This window comes from Lygodium microphyllum, chromosome 27, assembly GCF_053477565.2.
Source record: "Lygodium microphyllum isolate KBCC chromosome 27, Lygodium_microphyllum_v1.1.10, whole genome shotgun sequence".
NCBI classification, from domain to species: Eukaryota; Viridiplantae; Streptophyta; class Polypodiopsida; order Schizaeales; family Lygodiaceae; genus Lygodium; species Lygodium microphyllum.
The window spans coordinates 129,589,336-129,611,135 of NC_141161.1; the positions used below are offsets into that span (position 1 = coordinate 129,589,336).

Genomic DNA, 21,800 nt, shown 5'->3' on the forward strand with positions numbered 1-21,800 from the left:
TTCTGCGTCTCCGATGAATCTCACCATCGTGGTCCGTCTCGGCTTGAGCCTTCCCTAGTGCTTTGGGTAGCATGGTAGCCAGCAAGTCCTTCATCATTTCTCGCATGGCATCCATTTGGTCTGGCTCGCGCCGTGGCTCCTCTTCTTCGTGCATAGCAGCATCTATTTCATTCTCATGCTCCGTTGCGTATCCTTCCCCAATCACCAGTTGAGGTCTGCTTGCTCCGATTCCAAGGGCCACCGAGATTTCATCTCGGTCATCTCGAATTCCACTCTTATTCTTGTTGCGTCCACCCATGTTGATGAACCGCAACTTGCTAGCTTTCCAAAATCTTCCTCACGCCTGTTGAAGGACTAGCCCTCGCGCGAGTTGAGCTCTGATACCAAGTGTAACGCACAATGCGTGCGTAGCATGCAATTCCCAACTTTGCGTTCGTCACCCACGGTTCTCACCGTGATCCCCCGCGGTCTTTCCCACCTTTAGCTTACAAGAAGGCACTTTGCTTTGAAAGAAAGTAGATTGCAAGAAGACTTTGCGATTGCAAGAAATAGCATTCGTGTTATGTTGGCGCAAGGCCCGGGTGGAGGGGGAACACCCAGGCAATGCGAGAAGAAAATGTTGGTTACAATGGTTTGTGCGCTTATCCCCCCTCATAGGTGTTTTCGGCTCCAACGGCAAGGCATACCTACAAAGCCCGAAATTTTCCTCGGGGGGGGGGGGGGGGGGGGGGGGGGGGGGGGGGAAGGGCGCCTCGCGACATGGCGTGTTGAGGGGGGGCCGAATTTTGGAGGGGGGGGGGCACCAAATTTTGAAGGGGGGGCGGAATTTTGAGGGGGGGGCGAATTTTGTAGGGGGGGGGGGCGGCCGAATTTCTGGGGGGGGGGGAGAATTTTTGGGGGGGGGGGCCGAATTTTGTGGGGGGGGGGTGGTGTGTGTTGAGAGGGGCCGAATTTTGAAGGGGGGGGGGGCGAAATTTTGAGGGGGGGTGGGGGGGGGCCGAATTTTTGACGGGGGGTGTGTTGAGGGGGGGGGGAGGGGGGGGTGGTGTGTGTTGAGAGGGGCCGAATTTTTGAGGGGGGGGGAGCGGTGGTGTGGTGTGTGTTGAGAGGGGGGGGTGAATTTTGGAGGGGGGGTAGGGGTGGTGTGGTGTGGTGTGTGTTGGGGGGGGGGGGGGGGGGGGGCAGAATTTTTGAGGGGGCGTCATGGTGGGTGGGTGGGTGTGTTAAGGGGAGGGGAGCACGTCGCGTCTTGTCATGTCATGGGGCGCGGGGGGGGGGGGGGGGAGGGGGGCGTCGCGACATGGTGTGGTGTGTGTTGGGGGGGGGGGGGGGCATTGCGGTGGGTGTATGAGGGGGGATAAGCGCACAAACCATTGTAACCAACATTTTCTTCTTGCATTGCCTGGGTGTTCCCCCTCCACCTGGGCCTTGCGCCAACATAACACGAATGTTATTTCTTGCAATCGCAAAGTCTTCTTGCAATCTACTTTCTTTCAAAACAAAGTGCCTTCTTGTAAGCTAAAGGTGGGAAAGACCGCGGGGGATCACGGTGAGAACCGTGGGTGACGAACGCAAAGTTGGGAATTGCATGCTACGCACGCATTGTGCATTACACTTGGTATCAGAGCTCAACTCACGCGAGGGCTAGTCCTTCAACAGGCGTGAGGAAGATTTTGGAAAGCTAGCAAGTTGCGGTTCATCAACATGGGTGGACGCAACAAGAATAAGAGTGGAATTCGAGATGACCGAGATGAAATCTCGGTGGCCCTTGGAATCGGAGCAAGCAGACCTCAACTGGTGATTGGGGAAGGATACGCAACGGAGCATGAGAATGAAATAGATGCTGCTATGCACGAAGAAGAGGAGCCACGGCGCGAGCCAGACCAAATGGATGCCATGCGAGAAATGATGAAGGACTTGCTGGCTACCATGCTACCCAAAGCACTAGGAAAGGCTCAAGCTGAGACGGACAACGATGGTGAGATTCATCGGAGATGCAGAAGGAAAGAAAAGAAGGAACGGGATGACTCCTCATCCGATGATATGGGAAAGTACAAGCCTCAAGCACCAGAGAAATACAAAGGTGAGAGGGACTCAGTCAGCCTAAACCGATGGATAAGAGAGGTGGACGGCTACATGAAGTTACTCAAGGTGTCAAGCAAGAGAAGAGGATTGGTGGCAGCACAGTTACTAGAGGGTGATGCCTCGAAGTGGCTGATGTATGAGGAAGAGCAGTTTGGCAGGAAACTAACATGGGAGGAGTTGCAGAGAAGCATGAAGGAATACTTTGTGCCAAAGAATGAACCATTCAAAGTCAGAGACGAATGGAGAAACTTGAGGCAGAATGCAGGCCGAATGAGAGACTATGTGCAAAAGTATAGGTCTCTAATGCTGCAGCTACCCGACATGGATGTAACCACCAAACTGCATGGTTTTCTGTATGGAATGCAACCATGGGCTAGAAGAGAAATAGAAAAGCAGGAACCGGGAAGTGTGCTGGAGGCTATGACAATGGCTGAAAGACTCACTGATTTCGATGGCAGACAAGGAGGGGCAGGGCGTGGGGCTCCGCAAGGAGGCAACACCGCTCAGTCCAACTCGACATGGGGAAATAGGCAAAACCAGGGATCTTACCAAAACAACACGCAAGGGAACAGTGGATGGAATGGCAAGCAACCCCTCCGACTGGAGTACACGGAGACTCGGTCCGAGACAACCCCAGCCAATAGTTCTGCTAGTTCCAGACCAACCACATCTGGGGTCGGCCGAGGGAACAACTCAAATAGAGGAAGATATGGAGGAGGAGGTAGAATGGGGCAAGGAAGAGGAGGCCCTTTAGCTTGTCATAATTGTGGAGGTCCGCACTTCGCAAGGGATTGTCCGAGGGGAGCAGCTTCTTCAAGTGGCTCCAGATTCGCGTATGCTCAAGCGGAAGCAGAAGGATCAAGATCGACAGTCCAAATAACTGAGATAGAAGATGAAGAGAAGGAGTGGGAATATAAGGCAAAGGCAGGAGCAGTGGGGGCCAAGCCTCCAGCAACTATGCCAACCTTTATTCCTAGCATATGCAACATGTTTGTTCAGGCTGAGTTGGGGAACCATCCCCAGGTGATGATGGTGGACACAGGGGCCACTCATAACTTCATATCTCCTCAGGTAGCATCCCGGCTAGGTGTGAAGCCAATAAGAGCTGAGGGTCTTGAGGTATCATTTGTGCAAGGAAAATACAAATACTGCGAGTTAGCCAAAGGCGTCCCAGTTCAAATTGGGCAATGGCAGGCAAATCTGGATTTTATAGTGGTGCCTATGGATGATTTTGAAGGTATATTAGGCATGGATTGGATAGACAACCATGTCGTGCAAATACTGGGCATGAAAAAGAATAAAATTTACTTGCAAGCACCGCAGTCGGTGGTCTGGGTGCCATACTTTCGCACTAAAAGCAAGAGTCACAACAAGTCACCAGCGGGCAATGCAGTGGACGCTAGATTGGTGGTGACAAAGGTGCAGAATGTGAACAGCTCAGAAAAAGAAAGTCCTGCAAAGGTGTGGGTGCAAAAAGCAACGACAAAGGAGCAACCAGAAGAAGTACAATTGGAGAGAGCAAAAGGGATGGAAACAGTGGCAAAAAAAGCCACAAAAAAGAGTCAAGAAACACAAGTGGGAGCCCCAGGTCCTATGGAGATTACGGCCAAGCAACTAGAAAAAGAATTGAAGCATGGGGGACAGTTGAGGCTATGTATGATGAGGCTCATTGAAGAAGAACCAGTGATTCAACAAATCATCTGGACAATAGGTGACGAAAGGGTCAGGGAAGTTCTGGACAAGTTCCAAGATGTCATGCCCGACAAGCTGCCGATCGGGTTGCCGCCTCGCAGGAGTGTTGATCACCGAATCGAGCTCTTACCAGGAGTGCAACCACCAGCCAGGCCAGCTTACAGGATGACGGGAACGGAGCTAGTGGAATTGAAGAAACAGCTAGGAGAAATGGAGGCATCAGGCCACATTCAACCTAGTAGATCACCCTATGGAGCTCCAGTCCTATTTGTCAAGAAAAAGGATGGGTCTCTTCGTCTGTGTACAGATTACAGAGCTCTCAATAAAGCTACAGTGAGGAATAGGTACCCTGTGCCAGTGGTAGATGAACTGCTGGATCGGCTGCAAGGAGCCCGTTACTTCAGCAGAATCGACTTGAGGTCAGGGTATCACCAAATTAGAATAGCAGAAGGGGACGAGGTGAAGACGGCTTTCAGAAGCCGATACGGGAGCTACGAATGGTTGGTCATGCCAGAAGGGCTCACTAATGCACCAGCTACCTTTTGTGAGCTCATGGATAAGATCTTCATCGACTATCTTGATGATTTTGTGATCATCTATATTGATGATGTGCTCATCTACAGCAGAACCCTGGAAGATCATGTACAGCACCTGGAGAAGGTCTTTACCCGGCTCCGGGAGAATCAATTGTTTGTGAAGCCAGAAAAGTGTGAGTTTGCTGTACAAGAGATAGAATTTTTGGGCTATTTAGTCAAAGAAAATGGGATTGCCATAGACCCGAAGAAGGTTCAGGCAGTAAAGAATTGGGAGGCTCCCCGCAAGGTAAGTCAGGTGCGGGAATTTTTGGGATTTACAGTTTTCTGTCGAAGGTTCATTCAAGGATATAGTAAGATTACTGCCCCACTGACAGATCTCACCTCCAACACAACTACTTTTCAGTGGACGGATCGGGAGCAGCAAGCCTTTGAGCAGTTGAAGAGCATGATGATCCAGGCCCCAGTTTTAAAGATGGCAGATTTCACACGCCCGTTTGAGGTCCATACTGATGCGTCAAGCTATGCCATAGGTGGTGTGCTCATGCAGGATGGTCATCCAGTATGCTATGAATCCAAGAAGCTGGACCCAACGGAGAGAAGGTGGGCTACTCATGAAAAAGAGATGTATGCAGTAGTGCATTGCTTGAGGAAGTGGCGGCACTATGTGCAGGATAAGCCAACAAAAGTCTATACGGATAATATTTCCCTCAAGTATTTCCAAACTCAACCAAAGCTATCACCAAAGCAGGCCCGATGGCAGGATTTTCTGGCCGAATTTGACATAGAGATTATCCACAAGCCTGGCTCTTCCAATAAAATGCCGGATGCTTTGAGTCGACAAGCTGAACTACAAGCTATCACCGTTGCTGAAGGCAGATTTGGGGCTCAGGTGCGGGAGAAGATGGATGGGAATGAAGAAGCTCAGCAACTTCTGAAGGACATTGAAGCAGGATCCACTCCATGGGGAATGTATGAAGTCAGAAATGGTATCATCTACTACCAAGGAGCCATGTATGTACCCAAAAATGATGAACTCAGGAATCAAATCCTATGGGAGTGCCATGATAGTCCCATTGGGGGACACTCGGGTCAGATCAGGACTTTTGATCGCCTGAAAAGATTTTTCTATTGGCCAAAGATGCGGGAGGACGTCACCGAATATGTACGCACCTGCCCGACATGTCAAATGGTGAAGGCATAGAGGATGAAGCCCGCAGGAGAGCTACAACAGATGCCGATTCCATCCCGCCCCTGGGATGTGGTAAGTATGGATTTCATCACCGAATTGCCCAAGTCGCATGGCTGCACGGCCATCTTTGTGGTGGTGGACTACCTCTCCAAACAAGCTCACTTCATTGCCACCGAGCCGCCAATCACTGCTCAGAAAGTGGCAAAATTATTCTTTTCAAGGATCTTCAAGTATCATGGGCTGCCTCTAGCCATTGTGTCTGATCGAGATCCCGGATTTCTCAGCAACATGTGGCGGGAGCTTTTCAAGTTAATGGATACTCAGCTCCGCTTCTCGTCGGCTTTTCATCCGCAGACAGATGGACAAACCGAAAGACTCAACCAAGGCATCGAAGATTACATCCGCAGCTATGTCCGAGCTGATCAAAAGGATTGGGCTCAATACCTTGACATCCTGGAGTTTCATTACAATGCGACCCTGCACAGTTCTACAGGTTTCACCCCCTTCGAGATAGCAACAGGCAAAGAAGTCATCACCCCTCTGGCCTTGGCAGCAGGTAAGTAGTATGTCGAAGATCCAAATGCCGAAGAGTTCCTACTGAAGTGGAAACAACGAATGTTGGTGGCCCAGGAAAGCCTACGCAACAACAAGATACTCATCGCCAAAAGATACAATGCAAAAAGGAAGAAGCATGTGGAGTTCTTCCCTGGAGATTTGGTGTTGGTCAGCTCTAAGAACATTGACTTGCCCAAGAACCTCACCCCCAAGTTCAACAACAGGTACTACGGGCCATACAAAGTCATCACAAGGCTCAATGATGTCACTTATAAGATCCAGCTACCGCCGAATGTCCTTATCCATGATGCCTTTCATGTTCAACTACTACGGCGGTTTCATGCAGATACCAGATTTGGGCGACAACGACCTCTTCCAGCACAACTCGCCCAGCTTCCTTTCGAGCCAGAGATTATTCTGGAGACGCGCTTCATCGGCAAACACCCGGAGTTTCACATCAAGTGGAAGAATCGACCAATGAAAGAAGCCTCTTGGATGGCAGAACCACTAGTCATCGAACATGCTCGAGATCTACTACTTCAATTCTACAACGAGCGAGAGAATCCAGATCTCTATCATCCACCATTACCACAGGAGTGAACATCAAACTCAACCTACTTCAAAAAGTCCTTAGCTCCACATTTGTAATCGAGTCAGTGGGCAAGGCAACTTAGGTCTAGGGATTGTCTGTTTTTCTGTTCCAAAATAAACAAAGACCTTATCTCACATCTGTATTGAGTCAGTGGATAAGGCATTTAGCGGGTTTAGACACTGATCTACTCACTAGGAGTGGATTAAGACCCCCGGATTTTGAGTCAACAGTCCCACTCCCGCTCAATGAGGACATTGAGCTTCCTCATGGGGGGGGTGTGTATGAGGGGGGATAAGCGCACAAACCATTGTAACCAACATTTTCTTCTTGCATTGCCTGGGTGTTCCCCCTCCACCCGGGCCTTGCGCCAACATAACACGAATGTTATTTCTTGCAATCGCAAAGTCTTCTTGCAATCTACTTTCTTTCAAAACAAAGTGCCTTCTTGTAAGCTAAAGGTGGGAAAGACCGCGGGGGATCACGGTGAGAACCGTGGGTGACGAACGCAAAGTTGGGAATTGCATGCTACGCACGCATTGTGCGTTACAGGGTGGGTGTGTGTGTTAAGGGGAGGGTGGCACATCGCGTCGTGTCATGTCATGGGGAAGGCGGGGAGGGGGGGACGCGTCGCGTCGTGTCGTGTCATGGGTGGGGGTGGGGTGGGGATGTCATGGGGGGGTGACAAGACACGACGCGATGTGCCCCCCTCCCCTTAACACACACACCCACCCACCCACCGCGATGCCTCCCCCCAACACACACCACACCACACCACCCCTCCCCCCCTCAAAAATTCGCCCCCCCCCCCCCCCCAACACACACCACACCACACCACCCCTCTCCCCCCTCAAAAATTCGCCCCCCCCCCCCCCTCAACACACACCACACCACACCACCCCTCCCCCGCCCCCCTCCAAATTTCCCCCCCCCCCCCCAAAAATTGCCCCCCCCCTCAACACACACCACACCACACCACACCACCCCTCCCCTGTTGAGAATCTGTCAATCACACCTTGTGTATGCCCCTTTGTATGGAACAGCTAGGTTAGGAAGATGCAGTTTATTCTAGGAAGAGAGACAGAATCCCATATGCACAGTGGATGAAATGTGCCACCAAGCAATCCTATATAATGATGTACTTGACTATCACTTTTATATGAAGATAATGCAATAGTACTTGTCTCTTTGTGTCATTGTCAGTCCTACACAAGATTGTGTTTATGAGTTCAAGTCTCAATCTTGAAACCTAATTCACTTGTGTAACAGTTGTCTTCTTTGTCTATGTCATCATGAGGTTTATCTCTACATTCCAACCTCCATAGCTTCTGCCATGCTCTAGATCCCGTGTTTCTCAACATGGTATCAGAGCGCAGCTGAGCATGGCTTAGCATGTTTCAGGTCCTCTCTCTGCTCCCTCAGTCTCTCATGATCTCTATCCAGCTCAGCTCAAGTACATGACTTCATCTTCAACTTCATTCTCATCTTGGACTGCTTGGCAGCCATAGCCACCCTGCACCCTGCCTGCTTCAAGCTCCTGGATCTCTGTCCACAGGTCATATCTTGCTGTGACTCCTTCTGGGAAAGTATTCCTATGCTTCCATAGCTCCTCTGTGTCAACTCAGAACTCAACATTGCCCTAACCACAGCTCAGCATTGCTCAAATTCTTAATCTCTGTTTTTTGGTCCACCATAGCCAGATTTGACCTGCTCACCTTTGAGCACTCCAATCTCATCATAGAAGCTGAATCAGCTTTCGATTCCTTCTGGGGGATTGCTCTACACCTCAAGGCGCTGCAGCGTGGCACCATACACGATGACATTGGAGTCCATACACGACGGCATTGAAGAAATCAACAGATCTGGCCGAAATCTGCGCCCGTCTCTGATTTTCGATTCTGCCCGCCTGCACGCGACGTGATCTAGTCGATTTCTATGGGGCTTTGGTAGAGCATCATGAGAGCTACATTTTCATAAAAAAAGTTTTGAAAATGGTCAACCACAGCTCCCACAATCTGTAAAAAACCAGGGCTGCCTCAGAAACCCTAAAAGTCAGCCATAGCCAAAACCTTGAAAGCTTCATTTTTTTTCAATTTCTCACTCCTCCAAGCTCACTGAAGGCCCTGCCACTCTGATCCACTGTGTCACTGAAGTTCCCAGCAAGATTTTCCTTCCAAGCTAGCAAGCAGAGGATTCAAAGTGAAGGTCAAGTTCAACGAGACGACATCAACAAGCATCAAGAATCAAACTACATAGTGTGTTTTCACACTAATATTACTTGTGTCTCTTGACACACTGCAATCTGCCCTTCCACTGATAAATCTGAGAATCTGGAGTTGATTTGCTGCTCATCCTTGGTCATGGAAATGACGAACAAAAAGATCGCTATGTGGATACACTCCATGAAGAGCAACATGACTTGTGTTGTTTATCTACACTACATAGAAGATGTGCCTATTCTACTTGCAGGGAAGATTCAAGCCTTGATTCAAGTTTCATCCTTGTGTTTATTTGAAGAACTAGAAGACATGCCTATTGCTTTGGGGAAAATAAGAAATTCTTTGCTTGAGGGGGACATAGACATAGACATGGACATGAAGACCGCAACCGCAACCAATGCAAGCAAAGTCCATAAAGAAGCAGACCAAGAAGATCATGAAGAAGAGAAGAAAGATAAGAAGATTTTCCATGATGCTGACAAAGAAATAGCATATGCTGAAAAAGACCACAAGGGCTTATCGGTCCTTGTCTCTCATTTTCTGTTTTAAAACCATTGTACCTGCCTTAATGTTCCTTTCATAAGCTTTGTAAACTCCTCATGTAGCCTTGTACTACAGCCTCTGTACACTTTGTGAGGCCCCTGTTACAGCCTCTAGATGTTCACCATGTTTATGGTACCACACTTAGCCTTTTCTGCGACAGCCTCTGGTGTTTTGCCATGTTTGTGGTATGCCCACACTTTGCAGGTACTGCTCTCACTAAAGCCTCTACACACTTTGTACTTTTAGGTTGTGATTGAGGAGGGGTGTTGAGAATCTATCAATCACACCTTGTGTATGCCCCTTTGTATGGAACAGCTAGGTTAGGAAGATGCAGTTTATTCTAGGAAGAGAGACAAAATCCCATATGCACAGTGGATGAAATGTGCCACCAAGCAATCCTATATAATGATGTACTTGACTATCACTTTCATATGAAGATAATGCAATAGTACTTGTCTCTTTGTGTCATTGTCAGTCCTACACAAGATTGTGTTTATGAGTTCAAGTCTCAATCTTGAAACCTAATTCACTTGTGTAACAGTTGTCTTCTTTGTCTATGTCATCATGAGGTTTATCTCTACATTCCAACCTCCATAGCTTCTGCCATGCTCTAGATCCCGTGTTTCTCAACATCCCCCCCCCTCCAAAATTCGCCCCCCCCTCAACACACACCACCCCACACCACCCCTCCCCCCCCCAAAAATTTCCCCCCCCCCCTCAACACACACCACCCCACCCCCCCCCTCAACACACACCACCCCTCCCCCCCCCCAAAAATTTCCCCCCCCCCCTCAACACACACCACCCCACCCCCCCCCTCAACACACACCACACCACCCCTCCCCCCCTCAAAAATCCCCCCCCCTCCCTCAACACACACCACACCACACCACACCACCCCTCCCCTTCCCCCCCTCCAAATTTCGCCCCCCCTCAACACACACCACCCCACCCCTCCCCCCTCCCAAAAATTCACCCCCCTCCAAATTTCGCCCCTTCCCCCCCCAAAAATTCGCCCCCCCCCTCAACACACACCACACCACACCACCCCTCCCCCCCCTCAAAAATCCCCCCCCCCCCTCAACACACACCACACCACCCCTCCCCCCCCCCTCCAAATTTTGCCCCCCCCCAAAAAATTGGCCCCCCCCCTCAACACACACCACACCAGACCACCCCTCCCCCCCCTCCAAAATTCGCCCCCCCCCCCTCAACACACACCACCCCACACCACCCCTCCCCCCCCCCTCAACACACACCACACCGCCCCTCCCCCCCCTCAAAAATCCCCCCCCCTCAACACACACCACACCACACCACACCACCCCTCCCCTTCCCCCCCTCCAAATTTCGCCCCCCCCTCAACACACACCACCCCACCCCTCCCCCCCCCAAAAAATTTGTCCCCCCTCCAAATTTCGCCCCTTCCCCCCCCAAAAATTCACCCCCCCCTCAACACACACCACACCACACCACCCCTCCCCCCCCTCCAAAATTCGCCCCCCCCCTCAACACACACCACCCCACAGCACCCCCTCCCCCCCAACACACACCACAGCACCCCTCACCCCCCTTCAAAAATTCCCCCCCCCCCGTCAACACACACCACACCACCCCTCCCCCCCCTCAACACACACCACACCACCCCTCCCCTTCCCCCCCTCCAAATTTCACTCCCCCCTCAACACACACCATACCACCCCACCCCTCCCCCCCCCCCGCCCCCAAAAAATTCGCCCCCCCCCAACACACACCACCCCACCCCCCCCCCCAAAAAATTCGCCCCCCCCCCTCAACACACACCACACCACACCACCCCTCCCCCCCTCCAAATTTGCCCCCCCCCCCCCGCCCCCAACACACACCACCCCTCCCCCCCAAAAAATTTGCCCCCCCCCCTTCAATACACACCTCCCCACCCTTCCCCCCCCCCCCCCAACACACACCACACCACACCACCCCTCCCCCCCCCCCCCCTTCAGAAATTCCACCGTCCCCCACCTCCCCCCCCTCAACACACCACACCACACCACACCACCCCTCCCCCCCCCCCTCAAAAATTCCCCCCCCCCCCCCCCCCCAAAAAAATTCGCCCCCCCCCAACACACACCACCCCACCCCCCCCCCCCAACACAAACCACACCACACCACCCCTCCCCCCCCTCAAAAATTCGCCCCCCCCCAACACACACCACCCCTCTCCCACCCCCCAAAAATTTGCCCCCCTCCCTCAATACACACCTCCCCACCCTTCCCCCCCCCTCAACACACACCACACCACACCACCCCTCCCCCCCCTCTCCAAAATTCGCCCCCCCCCCCCCATCACACACCACCCCACCCCACCCCCCTCCCCTTAACACATACACCCACCCACCGCGATGCCCCCCCCCAACACACACCACACCATGTCGCGATGCCCCCCTCCCCCCCCCCCCCCCCCCCCCCCCCCCCGCCCCATGACATGACACGACCCGACGTGCTCCCCTCCCCTTAACACACACACCCAACCCTTCCCCCCCTCAACACGCACCACACCACACCACCCCTCCCCCCCCTCAAAAATTCACCCCCCCCGCCCCCTCAACACACACCACACCACACCACCCCTCCCCCCCCTCCAAAATTCGCCCCCCCCCCTGATCACACAGCACCCCACCCCACCCCTTCCCCCCCCCTCAAAAATTCGCCCCCCTTCAAAATTCGGCCCCCCCACCCTCCCCACTTCTCCCCCCCTCCAAAATTCGGCCCCCCTCACCATGACATCCGCCCCACCCATAATACAACACGACGTGACGCGCCCCCCATGACATCCCCCCACCCTCCAATGACACGACACGACGCGACGTGCCCCCCTCTCCCCCTTCACCCTCCACACACACCACACCATGTCACGACTTGCTGTCCCCCCCCCCCCCCATGACATCCCCACCCCACCTCCCCATCCATGACACGACACGACCTCAAAAAACTCAAAGCCCACTTCGAGCTGAGTAGGTACTAAGAGTTTGTTATTTACAAGAATAAACCCAACCCTCTTACCTAGCTTCAAAAAAGTGAAGGTAACTATACGAATGCCCCTACATAGTTATTCTCTCAAGTATACTTACAAGCCGCCTTGAGACGCCTCCACCCGGTTGGATCTTCCCAATGCTAAAGTGTGGTGTTGACGTCGCAAGCTCTTTCTTTTGTTGGGCTCTTCGTAGCCGGATCAGTCGATGATGCCTTGTTGGAGGATGTCGTGGTGATGCACTGTAAGGCCACGTACCTCTTTGCTCTTCTTGTTCTATCCATCGCTCCAGCGTGAAGTAGTCCACCACCACGCTCCTTAATTCTTCGGGGCACGCATGGGATGTTGGACTTTGCGGCTCCTTTAGCAAGAGATCGTCTCTTTGCAAAAACCGCATGTCGTCTTGCGCGGAACGCCCGATCCCACTTAGCCGCGCCATCCTTGGTCCTTCTTTTCCTTTTAGGAGTGCCCTGTCTGGCACGGATCTTTGGGAGTTTACCTGCGAAGCGCTTGGATTTTACCTGTGGTGCTGAGTGTCGGCGTGCTCTCCTGGCGAGGTCCATTGTCCCCGCATGTTTTATCCTCCTATGTTTTGAGCCCTGCTTGGCCACATCCGACTTGAGCGCACACGTCTGCCGAAGCCTTTTGTGTTGGCCCTCTCTGGCCCGATCTATCCCTATGATGCGTAAGTAAATGCAGAGGCCATTGCTACAAGGTTGCCATACTACGCCGGCTTGCACTAAGAGGCCCCACTTGGCTAGATTGAGCTGGATCACCTGCCTGTAAGTTAGATGGGCTTGATGAAAGCCATCAAACCGTCTAGCTTGCAACGCGAGGGCCATCTCTCTCGCTGTGTCCACCTCGAAATTGCCCCGACTGGCCTGATTTTGCAAGTAAGAACAGAATAGCTTGCACAAGTCAAAACACGGGGTTGCCGCATACCGCCTTGCCCTCACAGCCAAGTCCATTTCTTTGGCTGAGAGCGTTGGCCTTCTCTTGCCGAGATAAACCTTATGGGCACATGTTGAGACCAAACCTTCACACTTGGCCTCGGCAGATGAGTTAGGCTACTTGTTGAGCCGAATCTGTCTTTGATCCTCTGGAGGGTGAAGCCTCCGCGCAACTTGCTCGGCTCAATCATGAAGCCATCCGACCACGATGATGTCACCCAGCAGGTTGCAACCCTTTGGCCCCCAGCAGGTTGCAACCCTTTGGCCCCGAGACCGGAATAGGCTTGAACGTGCAAGTAACAAGGGGCACCCCAGTGCCCCTGTCTTCTTTGCTGCATGAGGGCTTGCTTCCCTCGTAATCAGCCACTTGAGCACAATCTCTGCCCGCATCAGTTTCGCAAGAGAACATCTGCAGCTCATTGTTGAGGCTTGCATGCCTTCCCCTGCTAGCTGACTTGGTTTGTTGGGGCTCCGGGATCGACTCTGCTGTCTCACCCTTTGCCTTGGTTCTTGAAGTATCATTAAGTTTTTTCCACTCCCCAGCGTGGGTTTCGTCCTTTGTCCGCATCTTCGTGTCCTTCCTCTCCTCTCCCTCCTGTTCTTCCCTATACTCGGCCATTCGTTTATCCTCGCGGCTCACGAGTCTTCTGCTTTCTCCTTCACTCTTCACTCCACATACGGCCGTTTCTTTATCCTCGCGGCTCACGAGTACTATGCCTCCTCCTCCACCCTTCTCTCCACAACCGACCGTTTCTTTATCCTCACGGCTCACGAGTACCATGCCTTCTTCCTCATCCCTTTCCCTACACACCGCCGTTTCTTTATCCTCGCGCCTCACGAGTACCATGCCTTCTCCTCCACTCTCCTCTCCACGCACGGCCGTTTCTTTATCCTCGCGGCTCACGAGCATATCCTGTTTGGCCATTCGTTTAGACTCGCGGCTCACGAGTTCCCTACCTTCTCCTTCAACCCTTCCTTCACACACGGCCGTTTCTTTATCCTCGCGGCTCACGAGCTTATCCTGGTTGGCCGTTCGTTTAGACTCGCGGCTCACGAGTTCTTCCACATGCTCGTCCTGTTCGACCGTTCGTTTAGACTCGCGGCTCACGAGTTCTTCCACAGTTAGCCATTCGGCTTCTTCATTCAGTAAAATGACCTCTAGCCCCGTTCCCCTCCTTTCCACTTTCCCTCCGATCTCCTCAATAACATAATCGGGCTCAACCCGTTCTTCAGTTCCAGACCGTTCCACCTGTCCCGGATTATTTATACTCCCCCCAGGTGCAGGAGTTCTGATGCCTATCCCGATTTCTTTATCCTCCCTCCAGGTACAGGAGTCTTACCCTTCATCCCCGCCAACATCCTCAATCTCCTCATCCAATCCCTCCGCTGCTTGTTTCAAAGTATCATCTGCTTGGGGCTCGGCTTCCTTTGCCTCTCCCTTCCATGTGCACTCCTCAAGAACCACCCCTTCCGGTAATAGATCTGACCCGCAGGTCGTCTTCTCTTCCACGCACTCCTCCACCAACACTCCATCAAATACAAAACTAGACTCATTTACCCATATTGGTTGTGCTGGATTAACTATGTGGTCATTCTCTTCATAATATGGCCCGTAGGCCTCCTCATTTCCATCTTGCCACTCGTCCGCATCTGCTTCATATCCTGGTTTGAAAGGTTGATCATAATAGTCTTGAAAATAGTCATCTTTCTCTTCCCAGGTTGACTTTTCATGCGCATGCTTAGCTTCATACTCTGGATCAAACGATTGTTCCCCATAGCCCCCCAACTGTTGTCCTCTATCTTCCCACATGTCATCTTCGTATCTGGCATACTGATCTTCAAGAGGCTCCTCATATATGTAGTCTCCTTCAGGTTTGTCACAATAATTACGGTATGGCGCATTTGCCACCCACTCTTCTCTTTCCCCCCAGTGACTCCCTTCACATCCCTCTTCCATCACTGCATCATCAAACTGGCCTGAATCTTCATCTAGTATGGCCCTCTCTCTATCCCTTTGGTTTGCTTCTTTCATTATCTGTTCACGGATTTTCAGTTCGGCCTCCCAGTCTATTTCCTCATCTGACCATAGCTCCTCTTCACCTGTATCTGGTTTCTCGGCCTCTGAGTCTTCGTCTCTCGATTCGCTTATGGCCTCTGGTAGCTTGGCCTTTTCCCCATGTTGAACTTTTCGCTCCGCCAGCCCCTTCTTCAATGTATTCATCACCTGTATAAATGCACTACGTTGTTCTCCATTTAGTTTTTCACTAGATAACACCTTTTTTGCCATAGCCAACTGATTTTCTATGATAGCATAGTCAACATTGTCTCCTCCCTCAACCCGCATCTCACTTTCACTACTAGACTTCTTCGTTCGAGCACATGACTTTTGTTGCGTTACTTGAGTTCTCGCAGCTTTAGCCTTTTTATCTAACATATTACCACTAAGATTTGTATTTTGAATACATGGCTTCTCTTGAACTACTTGGGGTTTCATAGCTTTTCCTTTTTCATCTAGCATCTTGTCTCCCGCTACCCCCTCTCCATACTCTTCAATGATTTCCATTCTTAACTCCCGCTCTATGAGTAATAAATCAATTTTTGCACTGCTTCTATGTTCTTCAACCCATTCATTGATTTTTCCATTCAGCGCTCAAAGTAGTGTTTTGATGTCGCTTTGTTTGTCTTTCACCCTGGCCAACTTGTTTTCCAAATCACGCTCTTCTTCTTTAGAAAAAATATACCCTTTCTGCACCCACTTCACCTTTGTAGCCCATAGCATTCTCCGTTCATCTTCGCAATCAAACCACTGTGCCAAAACCTTGTTTTTTGAAGCATACAAATTTTCAATCCTCAGCTTCTCGGCTTCGTTACGCTCTTTTTCTTCTTCTTTTTGGTCATTTTTGACTTTTTTCCCACTTTTCTTTCTTTTTTCCATTTTTTGAAATTTTTATGAATTTTTGAATTTTTTTGATTTTTTTATGATTTTTTTCGAATTTTTCTGAAAATTTTTGAATTTTTGCCTATTTCACCCCTCCCCCGCCTCCGGACGCCTCGGATGCGTCACAGGGGTCCTGCTCTGATACCAAGTGTCACGGACTCCAAAAACCACCACAACATGACTCGGCCCCATAACACACCAAAACATGGCATATCACGCCCCTTGGGCCTCAACATGGCACCATAACACGACTTATCACCATACGCGACATGGTTCCCCAACATAACACGGCACGGTTTCTCAACCCACCACGGCGCCTCAGCGCGACACGGCACGGCAACGCGACACGGTTCCATAGTCCACCATGTTATCTCCCCCCAACGGGCAAGGAGCTTTTTCCTCAAGGCACTCGAAAGTTTCTGGTGCTTACGCAAGGGCTCATGCATGAAACCCTTCATAATGGGCCAACACCCCACTCACCTCTCGCCCCATGAAAAAGACTACCCATCCCCCTCACTCTCACTGTTTGCACTCACCATCCCCTTTCATCTAGTCCTGGGGGAAGCCCCGAGCCACTTAACCATGCCCAAGCGACACGCACGACGGCCCCATGCCGCGACGCGCCCAAGGAGAGCCAAGCCTCGAGTAGGGTACCTCCCCTATAGGTGTTGTCACGGACTCCAAAAACCACCACAACATGCCTCGGCACCATAACACATCAAAACATGGCATATCACGCCCCTTGGGCCTCAACATGGCACCATAACACGACATCTCACCATAACGCGACATGGTTCCCCAACATAACACGGCACGGTTTCTCAACTCAACACGGTGCCTCAGCGCGACTCGGCACGGCAACGCGACACGGTTCCACAGTCCACCATGATATCTCCCCCCAACGGGCAAGGAGCTTTTTCCTCAAGGCACTTGAAAGTTCTTGGTGCTTACGCAAGGGCTCATGCATGAAACCCTTCATAATGGGCCAACACCCCACTCACCTCTCGCCCCATGAAAAAGACTACCCATCCCCCTCACTCTCACTGTTTGCACTCACCATCCCCACTCACCTATTCCTGGGGGAAGCCCCGAGCCACTTAACCATGCCCAAGCGACACGCACGACGGCCCCATGCCGCGACGCGCCCAAGGAGAGCCAAGCCTCGAGTAGGGTACCTCCCCTATACACACCCCCCCTACAAAAAGCTCGAAGCCCACTTCGAGTTGAGTAGGTACTAAGAGTTTTGTTATTTACAAGAATAAACCCAACCCTCTTACCTAGATTCAAAAAAGTGAAGGTAACTATATGAATGCCCCTACATAGTTATGCTCTCAAGTATACTTACAAGCCGCCTTGAGACGCCTCCACCTGGTTGGATCTTCCCAATGCTAAAGTGTGGTGTTGACGTCACAAGCTCTTTCTTTTGTTGGGCTCTTTGTAGCTGGATCAGTCGGTGATGCCTTGTTGGAGGATGTCGTGGTGATGCGCTGTAAGGCCACGTACCTCTTTGCTCTTCTTGCTCTATCCATTGCTCCAGCGTGAAGTAGTCCACCACCACGCTCCTTAATTCTTCGTGGTGTGCATGGGATGTTGGACTTTGCGGCTCCTTCAGCAGTAGGTCGTTTCTTTGCAAAAACCGCATGTCGCCTTGCGCGGAACGCTCGATCCCATTTAGCCGCGCCGTCCTTGGTCTTTATTTTCCTTTTTGAAGTGCCCTGCCTGGCACGGATCTTCGGGTGTTTACTTGCACAGCGCTTAGATTTTACCTTTGGTGCTGAGTGTCGGCGCGCTCTCCTTGTAAGGTCCATTGTCCCCGCGTGCTTTACCCTTCTTGGTTTTGAGCCCTCTTTGACCAGATCCGACTTGACCGCACACACCTGCCGAAGCCTTCTATGTTGGCCCTCTCCGGCCCGATTTATCTCAGTGATGCGCAAATGAATGCAGAGGCCATTGCTAAAAGGTTGCCATACTGCGCCGGCTTGCACTAAGAGGCCCTGCTTGGCTAGATTGAGCTGGGTCACCTGCATGTAAGTTAGATGGACTTGATGAAAGCCATCAAACCGTCTAGCTTGCAGCGCGAGGGCCATCTCTCTCGCTGTGTCCACCTCGAAATTGCCCTGAATGGCCTGATTTTGCAAGTAAGTACAGAATAGCTTGCACAAGTCGAAACGCGGGATTGCCGCATGCCGCCTTGCCCTCACTGCCAAGTCCATTTCTTTGGCTGTGAGTGTTGGCCTTCTCCCGCCAAGATAAAACCTATGGGCACATGTCGGAACCAAGCCTTCACACTTGGCGTTGGCAGATGAGCTAGGCTCCTTGTTGAGCCGAATCTGACTTTGATCCTCAGGAGGGTGAAGCCTCCGTACAACTTGCTCGGCTCAATCATGAAGCCATCCGACCACGATGATGTCACCCAGCAGGTTGCAACCCTTTGGCCCTGAGACCGGAATAGGCTTGAACGTGCAAGTAGACTTCAAGTTTGAAGTGGACTCCTTGAAAGACACTCTCATCCGAAGTACAAGGTCCCCAGCCTCGTGCACCTCCGCAACTTGAGTCCCATTCCAGAAGATCCACTCGTCGCCATCTGTCCACACAAGGGGCACCCCAGTACCCCCGTCTTCTCTGCTGTATGAGGGCTCGCTTCCCTCGTAATCAGCCACTTTTGCACAATCTCTGACTGCATCAGTTTCGCAAGAGAACACCTGCAGCTCATTGTTGAAGCATACATGCCTTCCCTTGCTAGCTGACTTGGTTTGTTGGGGCTTCGGGATCGACTCTGCTTTCTCCCCCTTCGCCTTGAGTCTTGCAGTATCAATAAGTTTTTTCTTTGTCCGCTCCTTCGTACCTTTTCCCTCTTCTCCATCCTGTTCTTCCCCACACTCGGCCATTCGTTTATCCTCGCGGCTCACGAGTCTTCTGCTTTCTCCTCCACTCTCCACTCCACATCCGACCGTTTCTTTATCCTCGCGGCTCACGAGTATTGTGCCTTCTCCACTCTCCACTATACCCTCCGCCATTCGTTTATCCTCGCGGCTCACGAGTACTATGCCTTCTCCTCCACTCTCCACTCCACACACGGCCGTTTCTCTATCCTCGCGGCTCACGAGTACTATGCCTTCTCCTCCACCCTTCTCTCCACAACCGGCCGTTTCTTTATCCTCGCGGCTCACGAGTACCATGCCTTCTCCTCCACTCTCCTCTCCACGCACGGCCGTTTCTTTATCCTCGCGGCTCACGAGTACCATGCCTTCTCCTCCGCTCTCCTTTCCACACACGGTCGTTTCTTTATCCTCGCGGCTCACGAGCTTATCTTGTTTGGCCATTCGTTTAGACTCGCGGCTCACGAGTTCCCTGCCTTCTCCTTCAACCCTTCCTTCACACACGGCCGTTTCTTTATCCTCGCGGCTCACGAGCTTATCCTGTTTGGCCATTCGTTTAGACTCGCGGCTCACGAGTTCTTCCACGCGCTCGTCCTGTTCGATCGTTCGTTTAGACTCGCGGCTCACGAGTTCTTCCACAAGCTCCTCATTTTCGGCCATTCGTTTATACTCGCGGCTCACGAGTTCTTCCAGAGCTAGCCATTCGGCTTCTTCATTCAGTAAAATGGCCTCTAGCCCCATTCCACTCCTTTCCACTTTCCCTCCGATCTCCTCAATAACATAATCGGGCTCAACCCGTTCTTCAGTTCCAGACCGTTCCACCTGTCCCGGATTATTTTTACTCCCCCCAGGTGCAGGAGTTCCGATGCCTGTCCCGATTTCTTTATCCTCCCTCCAGGTACAGGAGTCTTCCTCTTCATCCCCGCCAACATCTTCCATCTCCTCATCCCCCAGTCCATCCAACCTGCCCTCCAAAGAATCATCTGTTTGGGGCTTGGCATCTTTTGCCTCGCCCCCCATTGAGCACTCCTCCAAAATTACCCCTTCCGGTAATGGATCTGACCCGCAGGTCGTCTTCTCTTCCGCGCACTCCTCCACCAACACTCCTTCAAACACAAAACTAGACTCATTTTTCCATACTGGTTGTAATGGATCAACTATGTGGTCATTCTCTACATAATACGGCCCGCAGGCCTCCTCACTTCCACCTTGCCCCTCCTCCGCATCTGCTTCGTATCCTGGTTCGAAAGGTTGATCATAATAGCCCTGGTAATAGCTGTCTTTCTCTTCCCAAGTTGATTCTCCATGCGCATACTTGGCTTCATACTCTGGATCAAACGCTTGCTCTCCATAGCCTTCCAATTGTTGTCTTCTATCTTCCCATGTGTAGTCCTTGTATCTAGCATACTGATCTTCGAAAGGCTCCTCATACATGTAGGTTGTTCCAGGTTTGTCACAATGATCGTGGTAAGGCGTGTTTGCCATCCACTCTTCTCTTTCCTCCCAGTGACTCCCTTCACACCCTTCTTCCATCACTGCATCATCAAACTGGCCTGCATTTTCATCTAGTATGGCCCTCTCTCTATCCCTTTGGTTTGCTTCTTTCATTATCTGTTCACGGATTTTCAGTTCGGCCCCCCAGTCTATCTGCTCATCTGACCATAACTCCTCTTTACATGTATCTGGTTTTCCGGCCTCTGAGTCTTCGTCTCTCAATTCGCTTATGGCCTTTGGTAGCTTGGCCTTTTCTCCATGTTGAACTTTTCGCTCCGCCAGCCCCTTCTTCAATGTATTCATCACCTGTATAAATGCACTACGTTGTTCTCCACTCAGTTTTCCACTAGATAATGCCTCTTTTGCCATAGACAATTGATTTTCAACGATAGCATAGTCAACATTGTCTCCTCCATCGACCCTCATCTCACTTTTACTACTAGACTCCTTCATTCGAGCACATGATTTTTCTTGCATTACTTGAGTTCTCTCAGCTTTAACCTTTTCATCTGACATATTACCACTCAGATTTGTATTTTGAGTACATGGCTTCTCTTGAACTACTTGGGGTTTCATAGCTTTTCCTTTTTCATCTGGCATCTTGTCTCCCGCTACCCCCTCTCCATACTCTTCAATGATTTCCACTCTTAACTCCCGCTCTATGAGTAACAAATCAATTTTTGCATTGCTTCTATGTTCTTCAACCCATTCATTGATTTTTCCATTCAACGCTCGAAGTAGTATTTTGATGTCGCTTTGTTTTTCTCTCACTCTAGCCAATCTGTTTTCCAAATCATTTTCTTCTTCTTTAGAAAAAATGTAGCCTTTCTGCACCCACTTCACCTTTGTAGCCCATAAAATCCTCCGTTCATCTTCGCAATCAAACCACTGAGCCAAAACCTTGTTTTTTGAAGCATACAAATTCTCAATCCTCAGCTTCTCGGCTTCGTTACGCTCTTTTTCTTCTTCTTTCTGGTCATTTTTAACTTTTTTCCCACTTTTCTTGCTTTTTCCCATTTTTTGAATTTTTTGTGAATTTTTGATTTTTTTTTGAATTTTTTATGATTTTTCTCGAATTTTTCTGAAAATTTTTGAATTTTTACCTTTTTTACCCATCCCCC

The 21,800-nt window shown here is 51.0% G+C and overlaps 2 protein-coding genes across 2 annotated transcripts; both read left to right on the plus strand.

The window, feature by feature from the left end:
- Nucleotides 1–1,704: 1,704 nt before the first annotated feature.
- LOC148012908 (uncharacterized) lies at nt 1,705–5,514 on the plus strand. The gene has a single exon (XM_087669224.1). It carries the CDS (start codon nt 1,705–1,707, stop codon nt 5,512–5,514), a length of 3,810 nt encoding a protein of 1,269 aa, XP_087525350.1.
- A 603-nt stretch (nt 5,515–6,117) lies between these two features.
- LOC148012909 (uncharacterized) lies at nt 6,118–6,657 on the plus strand. The gene has a single exon (XM_087669226.1). It carries the CDS (start codon nt 6,118–6,120, stop codon nt 6,655–6,657), a length of 540 nt encoding a protein of 179 aa, XP_087525352.1.
- Nucleotides 6,658–21,800: the final 15,143 nt, after the last annotated feature.